This window comes from Nicotiana attenuata, unplaced genomic scaffold (assembly GCF_001879085.1).
Source record: "Nicotiana attenuata strain UT unplaced genomic scaffold, NIATTr2, whole genome shotgun sequence".
In the NCBI taxonomy this organism is placed as follows: domain Eukaryota; kingdom Viridiplantae; phylum Streptophyta; class Magnoliopsida; order Solanales; family Solanaceae; genus Nicotiana; species Nicotiana attenuata.
Window position 1 is genome coordinate 404541 of NW_017670655.1, and position 12245 is coordinate 416785.

The window sequence follows — 12245 nt, forward strand, 5'->3', positions numbered from 1 at the left end:
TACCAACCTACTCCCTACCCCACCGCTACCCCACCCCCCCCCCCCCCCCCCACATACACACACCCAATTCTCAACCCACCATTCACCCCATCTCACCACCCCCACCTCCCACCCAGTGGTGAAGCCACATGGCCACCCTTCGTCGAAAAATTGCACAGTGTATATAGGTAAAATAGTATGTTTTAGAGGTATATAACATATATTGAACACCCTTTATCGGAAATTTTTTTTCACTTCTTTCAAATTTGAATACTCTTGGAAAAATTCCTAGCTTCGCCACTGCTCCCACCCCACCTCCAACCCGACCCAACCCAACCCCCACCAACCTTGTTCCCACCCGCCCAGAGTTAGTTTAGTTGTCACATTACATATTCCCTTCACACCTAACACACCCCTAATCTTTTTTGCGTTGTCTGTTGAAAGGGATTCAGAGAATTTTATTCTCATCCAAGCTAAAGAAGTATATTCCTCAGTTATTACGTGCATATTCGGCTATACTAAATATAAACTTGAAAACGATTCAACCAAGAAGGTAATGACAGTACGTAGATTTAAGCTTAACCGAATAGATTCATTTTACCACTGAGTGAAAAGTCTTGCTTTTTTCTCCTTAAAAATTAATAATCTCGATTAACATGAAAAGTCACATCGATCGCTTCTACATTAATTTTGCACGCAAACTCATATTCAAATGCAGAATTGTTGAATGTCAAACACAGCTCTTTAAATAGTAAACAAATTAAGAAATGGTCTGTTAGTACTTGAAACGGAAGTACTATAATTAATGATCTCTTCAAAACTATTTAGGTTTCTTGTAAAGTTTAAACTTGAAATTATTCCTGCATTGTTGCTTTTAGTTTCAAAATTCATATAACCCAAGGAAAAAAGCCCTTACACCTTTAACGATGGAAAAGAGAGAGTTAGATTGTAAATCAAATCTCAACCGTCATATCAAAATCAAAGTCAAAACCTTCTTTATCTCTAATCTCTTGTTACTTTATAAAATAAAAGCAGATAAACGAATATGCGTGACTGTACAAGTAATGTGATGTGAGAAGTTAGATTAGAGTTAAAAGTTAGAATCTGACACAGTTAAAGTCTTTCTATTTTCCTAAACTTCTCAATCAGAAAGTTTGAGATTGAGTCTAATTAAAGTATTTTTCGCTTCTCTTCTAGTTGGTTGAGATTAAATAAACTTGTTACTTTTTCTACTGTCAAACATTATATTTCGATTTTATGTAGCCCCCGTAATCCAAACAAATACATGCCTAAAGCCAGAGATAATGATTGAATGAAAATGGAACTTGTTTAGAAGAAAAACCAGAAAATTAAGATAGTTATCAGCAAAGATTAATTAAGCTTGGGGTTAAGGTTCAAGTATGGGTTCCCGGTCAACCCTAATGATATGGGATTATGTTAATCCCTCTTCTTTTGGGCTAGATTACTCACACAAATGATAAGAGTTTACTGAGTATAAGTAAGTTCCAGCAGATAACCGAGCTAGAGGTGGCAAAGTGGATAATAAGCAATCATGTTAATTTCTGTGGCATAGTGGATCATAAGACGAGGTTCAAAAAGCCCTGATACCAAATGATACACAATGATCACTTGTCACAAATGGAAGGAAAAAGCTTCAAGAGTTTAGCTAGAGAAAACATAAATTGCACATCAATGTATCTTTTATACGTTCAGGAAAAGAATACGTTAACTGCACATAAATTGCACTCTTTTTAAGGAAAAAAGGTAAAATATAAAAATACATTAATTTGGATTTAAAGCGACAAATATTTAGTATATTTGCATTTTTTTTTAAAAATAAAATCTAATATATCTAGCAAGAACAAATATTATATAAGTAAAACCAGTTCTGAGTAAAAGGACTAAAGATTAAATAAACTAGTTAAGCCCTGTAAAAGACAATTGTTGGGTAGCAAGTATCCCGTTTTTCTCCCTAACAAAAATGCTGCACATGGGGCATTAAAAGAAGGAAACATAATAGATTAGTGAAACCGTAAGAAATAAATAGAGGGCCATAAGATTGATCTATCTTTTACATTTCAGCAACTTCATTCCTATTTTCTAGCGAATTTCCAATAATGCATGGGATGGAAGCTATGCCCTCTTGATATGCATGAATTGGATTGTTATTACCTCCCCAATTAGCATATATACATAGCACTTTTTCTGTTTTTCCCTGCCTAAAAGGTAGACCTAAAATGCTATATAAGATAAGTTCTACGCGTTAGTGCAAGAATGTAAGAATTTACACTAATGACAATTCATTGATTACCAATTATCACTTTTCCCCGTCGTTCAAGCTCATACAGCATGAGAAGTGCAGCCGAATCTTGTGAACTTTTCTTATCAGCTCTTTCATCCCCAGTAAGCTCTATCAAACCGTAGTCGGGTATGGTCAACGAGATTTGAGATGCAAAAGTGTTGTAAACCTTCCTTTTATCAGAGCCTTCACCGCATTCAGTCAGTGACCTGTGCATACCGGAATTTACACTCAATACGCGAGAAAATAGGGAACAGTTTGATAAAAACAAGAGGGAAAAGAACTGGTTGGCGGATAAGCTGGTTTTACTTACTTGGATTTACGCTCTGTTGACTCCAAACTAGGCATAGGCCACTGCAGTTTTTTGCACAGTTCATAAAGTGATTGGCGTGGTCCACCCTTTTTCATGTTGATTGGCCCAATTGCTGCCAAGTAAAACGGAGAAAAGCATTAATCCAAAAGTTTAAGGAGATGAGCATCAGCAGACCTTAGCAAAACTGATATTTCTTCAATCATCTAACTTTGAGAAAGATTTTGTCAAACCAAAGGGTGGGGAGCTCGGTTACAATGGTTTATAAAGATATGTGAGTTTTCATGTTACAAAAGCTACATATTTTGTTAAAGAGACGGAGTTGAGGAGGCAAAGCAATGTCTGGATATTCCAGGGTTAAGAGACTCAAAAAGCCCCCATTATGTGTTAATGAAACTTAATGAACTAGGTCAAGCACTTGTCTTGTCTTGATTAGGCAACACTTTCCTGGTGTAACTGATTATTTTATCAAAGAGTGACACAAAACAAAGAAAAGAAGGAAAAAAGTATATAACAAAGAAATGCAAGGGTACCATTAAAATTCAAATCTCTAAGGTAAATAACCGTTATTTTCACGAGAGTAATTTTCAGAAATTCTGGAAAATGCCACAAGACAATTTCAATCCAAGTGCTGTAACTTCTGTTGGATTCACAAAGAGACAGGTGCCAATTCACCAAGGAGGCAGGAGGATGCTGGGGCTTTTCACATTGTAATAGAAAGCAATCGATAGAATATGCAGGATATTTTCTTTTAAATAAACCAATCTTAATACCTTATAAGTAAAAGTAATGCATAGTTAGCAATTTAGCATATTCAGAAAGTTACTTTTCAGCATATAACGAGTTAAACCGAAATGTAGCAAACTGTAATAGAAAAAAAGGAATTTACACTTGACTTCTATCTGCTGAGCTATAAATCCTCAACACTTTAATATATATTCAGTAGTGACACAGAATGGAAAAGAAAGCATAATCACCCTACACAATGCTTTCTCCACTACGCACCTAAAAAGGATTTCCTCTCCTAAATTCTGTTATATCACTTCTTCTGGGAGGGGGTATTGGCCCGTGAATAGTGGAAGGTGTAGGAACAAGGCGCAACCTTTGGTAGGATTTGAACACAACACCTAAATATGCAGGCAGAGCTGCGACTATTAGGCTGCAACGCCTATACAATGCTACATCATTACTAAATTTCAAATCTGATGGACTTTTCAGGGATATCATTTGAAGTTTGTGAGTATCACCTGGCCACCACAATGCTATTCCCTTTCAAATGGGCATAATAAACTAAGTCTAACTATAGAATATTATGTACTTTCCAATCCTAAGAATATTTGACCTAATTACGTACAGCCCTTTCCAAAATGTTTGACCCCTTCTCCTCAAATAGAAGCCTTCAGATTTTACTTCAATATTTAATCTTAATGAGACATACTTCAACTAACTATACTTTTAATATTTGTCTGTTATCTAAAATACTCTCAATCTTGCTCCAGTTAACAATGTACGTAATCCTTCTTCTTTAATCTTGCTGAGGAATCAAGCAAAGTCATCTATCTTGAAATAGAGGGATATGTATCTAACTAGACATAAGGTAAAACAATATTTAGTCTGATTGAACTTTAGCTTCTTTATACTTTTGTCTGTTATCTGAAATACTCTCAATCTTGCTCCAGTTAACAATGTACGTAATCCTTCTTCTTTAATCTTGCTGAGGAATCAAGCAAAGTCATCTTTCTTGAAATAGAGGGATATGTATCTAACTACACATAAGGTAAAACAATATTTAGTCTGATTGAACTTTAGCTTCTTTATACTACACTACAAAATAGATATGGCGTAGAAAATCAAATGAAGTGATAAGCATTGGATGGGTATGTTGGTACTGAAGAGGATGGCAAGTTTAACATTTTCATAAAACTGGTATAAGAAGATCAATTGTCCTGAAAAGCCTCCCAAGACTTGGGCTGAATCCAATATTTAAAGGAAGAAATTGCAAGAATATACCAATTGCTACAGTGTGCATACCTTGGATGTCCTTATTTGAATTACAAGCACTGCTAGGTTGAGCTTTGGCCGTCTCTAAATTCGAAAGTATCGTCTTTTGCTTTTTGCATGGAGCCATAGCAGGACATGTATTATTCGCTTGGCTGCAGATGTCACCATCAGTGCCTAAAGAATATGGCACATCAACAAGGCTGGTCTCTTGTTTCTTTTTCTTGGATGAAATTCCTTTATGCTGTTGTTAGAATATGAGGGTAAAATAATGTCAGAAATAACTTAATCCAGAGCTTGGATAATCGGTAATCCATAAGAATTTGTTTAATCCATCCATATGGAAACTGTCATCTAGCTCAACATTAATTGTAACGGCAATGCCAGAGAATAAAATCGTCTTATCGAGCAATGTTTTTGTTCCAATTTATTAAACCATGTAATGGTCAGTTTGAAATTGATCTTTATGCAATGTAAATGCATGCAGGCACGTAAAAACTTTATCAACACAATTCTTTAGCATCTTTACAGATTTCATAAACATCAGAAAGTTCTCTTTCCAAATTTGAAAAAGTTGCAAAGCTTAACTCAAATAAGCTAAAAAGGGCAGTCCCGTGCATTAAGCTCCCGCTATGCGCGGGGTCTGGGGAAGGGCCGGAAATAAGCTAATTCTAAAAATAAAATAAAAACTAGTTAATTACACATTCTCTTTTCAGTTATAGTACTTCGATAGACATGAGGCAACTCGGAAAGCAACCAACTCATTGGTCTCCACTTGAACCCAAGAAACGAAAAAAAAATTCAGAAACAAAACAAAAGAACAAGAAGAATGCCTCACTGACAAGAGAGTTAAACATTGCAACATCAGTAGTTGCAATGGTAACTTTCACCAACAAAAGCACAACAAAGCCTAGCATGAGTTTCTTTCTTCTTATCTTTCTTACCACATTACCTAAGGCTGTTTCTACCATGTGAATAATGGCCCATTAATTAAAAGGACCAAACTTAGGATAAGAATCATCTTCCTGGCTAAGACATACCTCTAAGTCCTTCAATAATTTCAGAGCTGCTTGCCCCTTTGCATTTTTTCTAGTTTGTCCACATCCCTCAGCAACCAGCAACTCATCTTTCAGCTGTAACCTAAGCTCTGCATGCACGGTATCCCCCTTCACCATGCAATGGTCTTTCAAGAAGTAGCCAAGCGAGTCACACAATTCTATGAGCTCACGCAACGGAGGTAGTTCGAGCTTATCAGGAGTCACGATGGGAGATAATAGTGGCTTGACGATCTTCCAAACTTCATCCAGGTTAAGCTTAGTATCAATCAGTATTGCTCCAGCAATACTCTCCACCAAGTCTCCAAGTACCTATAACAAATTAATATCCCATGAATACAAGCAGCCTGCTATAAAGACTTTCATATATAGCAGTGGATTAATGTAACATATGCTGAACAATTTTGTATCCTAGGAAGACATTCAAGACTACAGTTGGCATTGAGATTAATAACATATGGTTACAGTGAAATGTCCGTCAAGAAACAGTAAAGAACCTTTGGGGCTTTGTTTCCTTGGAGTGAACAAGAATCAGAGACCAACTTCACAAATGCTGATATTTCACTTTCAAGATATCCAGAGTGATGTTGAAGATGGACGTGAAGCTCCCTCTTCACAGCAGCATAAGCAAAATTATCATTATTGACAGAAGCAGAGCGCAAATCTGTCAGTTCCCCAGGATCAATATCTTTATGCTTCTGGTAAAGGTACCAGGTAATGAGAATGTCCAGTACTGAGTCGCCGAGAAATTCAAGTCTCTGCCACATACAAGAAAATAAGTCTAAAGCTAAAAACAGGCAATATCTTAAGAAACAACTGTCTATTGGTACATATAGAAAAAAAGGGAAGCCCGGGCTGGACCACAAGGGTCTGTTATACGCAGCCTTACCCTGCATTTCTGCAAGAGGTTGTTTCCACGGCTTGAACCCATGACCTCCTGGTCACATGGCAGCAACTTTACCAGTTACGCCAAGGCTCCCTTCAACTCTATTGAGATGTATAATCAGCATTAATTCATATTTATATCTAAATTAGGGACTATTCTTTAACCGACCTGATAATTGTAACTAACGTCCACTTCTAGCACAGTAGCATGTGTTATAGCTTCTAGTAGCAATCCCTTGACAGAAAATTTATAGCTAAGCTTCAACTCAAGGTCTTCAATATCTTTAGCTTTAGGGGTATAGGAGTAAAGAAATGCCGTTTTGATCGCATCCTCTACTAATGAAGGTTCAAGTTCAGCTTCAACACCAAGCCATTTCATCAATTTCAGGGCAGCAATAAACCCACCACCAACGTAGTATGCACCTATCAGCGCTTCGACACAGTCAGATATTGTTTTTGAGCCCATCCACCTATGTCCTCTATCACAGTGCTTCCCAACTACTACTTTGGGATCTTCAGTCAAAAATTTCTTGTCCAAAGGCACTTCTGACGTCTCAACCCCATGGTCACAAGGACAAAGCCGAAGGGAAAGCTGTCCAGGAGCAGTCCATCGGCGTGGATCAAATGCTCCATCCCTTATATAGCCCTGTAATTAGACATGTAAAGCATGATTAGAAATGGAAGTGAGAGAATAACTAATCAGATGTCAAATTATTTGAGGCATACAGGAAAAAAGGGCAATTTAAAATTGGCAGGTGGAAAGGATATAGCATCCACATTTCTTTGAGGATTAACAAAACAAGTTGGATTTCAATATGCCATGACGAAAGTGCTTAAAAACCAGAAGACAGCAACCCATGTTGTGAACAGGTTGATATATAAAAACGGCTTAGCCTGTAGCAAGTTCCCACCATCTAGCACCATGTCTGTCTTTTTTAAGTTAAAATGACTAGCAAACTTGTGATACTATCAGCACCTTTGTTGTGTAAGCAAGTCTACATAAGATCAGTTGATACCACTGAATATTTGCCCATGACTTCTCTTACAACCAAAATAGGATGAAAATTCCTGGTGAGTTCAATAATATTACAACCCCTGACTTAGAACGGTGCTTAGTTCAAGCTCTTCTACCAACTCCCAAATTTCAGCTTTGCATAATTTCACTACTTAGCTAATCCCAAATTGGCTTCAACTTTGGAGGTTTTCAACAAAAGTAACTACAAACCAAAGAGACACGGACAAAGGATCAAACTGCAAGAGAGTTCCCTTTTTGTGATTATTGTGGAATATCCCAATTTCCGTGATTAGATCCTCCAGCAAGGCCTAATTTTTGCAATCCTCGCTCAAACCAAGTAATTGGCATATTATCCAAGTAAACACTAAGAAAGCCAAGCTATTTACTGCTTATTTTCTAAGATAAGCTTCAAACGGTTCGTAAAAGCTATTAACGACATTTTTGCCTTGACTTATGTGCCATAGACTCTCTTATGAATCCTAATTCATCCATCCCAAGTAATCAATATCTTATTCATGCTAATAATAAGCAAAATTTGTTATTTACTCCCGATTTTCACCGGCAAACTTTTAATGCTTCGTATCGACTTCTTCAATTGTAGAACATTGGACTCCCCGGGGATGGTTCATTCCCTTTGGAAGAAATCTGCAATGATTGGAAAATTGGAGAATTCTGGAGTCTGAAGGGTCTTCTTAACTCTCTACCCCCACTGACTTCTCTTCCAGATTCCTTATCCTGGAAATCCAAAAAAAAGAACCTTCTCTGTGAAAAGTATACGACCTAGACAAGCAGTACTCCCTCTTAACATAACCATGGAAGTCTATTCGGAAGAACAAAACACCTTTAAAAATTAAATGTTTTTCTTGGATTGTGGCATATAGAAAATGTCTCACTCTTGATAATTGTTAGAATAGTCATGTAAATAGGAGTAAATAAATAACCCTAATCCAATATATGTTAGGAGTAGGACATGTTATGTGTGTATATATATAGGGCTCATTGTAACATATGTATATACATCAATAATATATTTTCTCCCGTGCTTTCTCACATGGTATCAGAGCTTTAGTGAGAAACATATCGCTGTGCATCATTCCAGCGACTTCCGGGAAGAAAGAACTCAGTCACCGTGCAATTGTCCGGTGACCTAAGTGACTTATTGCGTCAAAGTCACTAATTAACAGTGTTGTGCAAAATCCAACACCACCACAAGGTTCCCAAGAGAGATCCGACCAAACCCCAAAAAAAAAATCACCGGAAAATAGCCCTCCACGCGCCGTCACGCGCCTGTCGGAACTCTGCCGCCGGCGGCGCGTCTGTCCCACGCGCCGGCGCGTGAGGCCTCTTCCGGCCATTTTTCGGCTTCGCTTCTTCAGGACAGTTGGATCGCCCTGCAATTCCGAGCCTGTCCATATTTTTATTTTTTAATTCCGACCACTTTGAGTTTTTCCGGCGACTACACTGATTTTTCCGGCAGCTACAGTACTTTTCCGGCAAACACAGTGTTTTCTTCATCTGTCTCAGAGAATTTTCAGTTGATTCTTTTTTGTTATTTAGTGATAATCCAACCATGTCTTTGGGAGTCGATGCTTTCGGGTCTAGAAACCCGAGTTCTGGCAGTTCCGGTGTTATGATTACCTCAGAACCTTTAATGGGAGGTTCAAACTACTTAGATTGGGCTTCATCTGTCGAGTTGTGGTGTAAAGGTCAAGGAGTTCAAGATCATTTAACAAAAAAGGCTAGCGAAGGTGATGAAAAGGCCAAAACACAGTGGGAGAAGGTCGATGCTCAGTTATGTAGTATCCTGTGGCGATCTATTGATTCCAAGTTGATGCCCTTGTTCCGTCCATTCCAGACATGTTATTTAGTTTGGGAAAAGGCTCGTAATCTATACACTAATGACATATCTCGTTTCTATGATGTAATATCGCGAATGACAAGCTTGAAGAAACAGGAATTAGATATGTCTACTTACTTGGGACAAGTTCAGGCAGTCATGGAAGAATTTGAGACGTTGATGCCAGTTTCTGCTAGTATTGAAAAACAACAAGAGCAACGACAGAAGATGTTTCTAGTTCTTACACTCGCTGGACTCCCTAATGACCTTGATTCAGTACGTGACCAGATTTTGGCTAGTCCAACCGTCCCCACAGTTGATGAATTATTCTCTCGATTACTTCGCCTTGCTGCAGCACCTAGTCACCCAGTGAGCTCATCACAGACACTTGACTCATCTGTCCTCGTATCCCAATCAGTGGACAATCGGGCATCTCATACTATGGAGAATAGACGAGGAGGAGGTCGTTTTGGAAGATCTAGACCCAAGTGCTCCTATTGTCATAAACTTGGACACACTCGTGATGTATGCTATTCTTTACATGGCCGCCCAACCAAAAATGCTTATGTTGCTCAGACTGAGACTACAGGTAACCAGGGATTTTCTTTATCTGAAGGGGAGTATAATGAGTTCCTTCAGTATCGAGCAAGTAAGCAGACATCTCCACAAGTAGCTTCTGTTGCTCAGACTAATACTTCTGTTGCTGGTAATTCTTTTGCTTGTGTTTCCCAGTCTAGTCCTCCTGGACAATGGGTTGTGGACTCAGCCGCTTCTGATCATATCTCTGGTAATAAATCACTTTTGTCAAATATTGCGTATTCACAGTCTCTTCCCACTGTTACTTTAGCCAATGGGTCTCAAACCAAAGCAAAAGGAGTTGGACAAGCGAATCCCCTACCCTCTGTCACTCTAGATTCCGTTCTCTATGTCCCTGGCTGTCCTTTTAATCTTGCATCTGTTAGTCGTTTGACTCGTGCCCTCCATTGTGGTATATATTTTATTGATGATTCTTTTATTATGCAGGACCGCAGTACAGGGCAGACGATTGGAACAGGACTTGAATCAGAAGGGCTTTACTACCTTAACTCCCTAAAATCCTCCAAGGCATGTCTAGTTACAGATCCTCCGGACCTAATTCACAGACGTTTAGGACATCCAAGCTTATCCAAGCTTCAGAAGATGGTGCCTGGTTTGTCTAGTTTATCCACATTAGAGTGTGAGTCATGTCAGCTCGGGAAACATACCCGAGCCTCCTATCCTCGTAGTATTGAGAGTCACGCAGAGTCTATTTTTTCTTTAGTTCACTCTGATATATGGGGTCCTAGTAGAGTCAGTTCAACCTTGGGATTTCGTTATTTTGTTAGTTTTATTGATGATCATTCAAGATGTACTTGGATTTTCTTAATGAAAGATCGTTCTGAGTTGTTTTCTATATTCCAGAATTTTTGTGCTGAAATTAAAAATCAATTTGGTGTTTCCATTCGCACTTTTCGCAGTGATAATGCCTTAGAATATTTATCCTCTCAATTTCAGCAGTTTATGACTTCTCAAGGAATTATTCATCAGACCTCTTGTCCTTATACCCCTCAGCAAAATGGGGTTGCAGAGAGAAAGAATAGGCACATCATTGAGACTGCTCGCACACTTCTCATTGAATCTCATGTTCCGCTGCGTTTTTGGGGCGATGCAGTTCTCACAGCTTGTTATTTAGTTAATCGGATGCCTTCCTCTCCCATCCAGAATCAGATACCGTATGCAGTATTGTTTCCCCAATCACCCGTATACTCTGTTCCCCCTCGTGTTTTTGGGAGCACTTGTTTCGTTCATAACCTAGCCCCTGGGAAAGATAAGTTAGCTCCTCGTGCTCTCAAGTGTGTCTTCCTTGGTTATTCTCGTGTTCAGAAGGGATATCGTTGTTACTCACTTGATCTTCGTAGGTACTTTATGTCCTCTGACGTCACATTTTTTGAGTCTAAACCTTTCTTTACCTCTTCTGACCTTTCTGACCCCCTTGATATATCTGAGGTCTTACCTATACCGACCTTTAAGGAGTCTACTATAGCTCCTCCTTCACCTTCCGCCACAGAAGTCTTACCCGAGTCTCCTATAGCTCCTCCTTCACCTTCCGCTATAGAAGTCTTATCCATTCCAACCGTTGAGGAGTCTAGTGTGGCTCCTCCTAGACTCCCTGCCACAGGAACACCACTTTTGACATATCATCGTCGTCCGCGCCCAGCATCAGGTCCAGCTGATTCACGTCCTGCACCTGACCCTGCTAATACTGCGGACTTGTCTCCTCTTAATCAACCGATTGCACTTCGGAAAGGTATACGGGCCACCCTTAATCCTAATCCCCATTATGTCGGTTTGAGTTATCATCGTTTGTCATCACCCTATTATGCTTTTCTATCTTCTTTGTCCTCTGTTTCCATCCCTAAGTCTACAGGTGAAGCATTGTCTCATCCAGGATGGCGACAGGCTATGATTGACGAGATGTCTGCTTTACATACGAGTGGTACTTGGGAGCTCGTCCCTCTTCCTTCAGGTAAATCTACTGTTGGTTGTCGTTGGGTGTATGCAGTCAAGGTTGGTCCGGATGGTAAGGTTGATCGTCTTAAGGCTCGTCTTGTTGCCAAAGGATATACTCAGATATTTGGGCTCGATTACAGTGATACCTTCTCTCCTGTGGCTAAGATAGCATCAGTCCGCCTTTTTCTATCCATGGCTGCTGTTCGCCATTGGCCCCTCTATCAGCTGGACATTAAGAATGCTTTTTTACACGGTGACCTTGAGGATGAAGTTTATATGGAGCAACCACCTGGGTTTGTTGCTCAGGGGGAGTCTCGTGGCCTTGTATGTCGCTTGCG

The 12245-nt window shown here is 39.2% G+C and overlaps 1 protein-coding gene across 1 annotated transcript in view; it reads right to left on the reverse strand.

Annotated features, from left to right (window-relative positions):
• Positions 1-1977: 1977 nt before the first annotated feature.
• LOC109241940 (endoribonuclease Dicer homolog 3a) overlaps positions 1978-12245 on the reverse strand; it is a 55033-nt gene continuing 44765 nt past the window's right edge. Inside the window, exons 20-25 of the mRNA XM_019408769.1 lie at positions 6696-7172; positions 6139-6399; positions 5627-5953; positions 4620-4830; positions 2592-2703; positions 1978-2487 (exon numbers count right to left, since the gene is read on the reverse strand). Coding sequence (XP_019264314.1) covers positions 2280-2487; positions 2592-2703; positions 4620-4830; positions 5627-5953; positions 6139-6399; positions 6696-7172 — 1596 coding nt within the window. The 3' untranslated portion in view covers positions 1978-2279. The remainder of the gene's footprint in view (positions 2488-2591; positions 2704-4619; positions 4831-5626; positions 5954-6138; positions 6400-6695; positions 7173-12245) is intronic.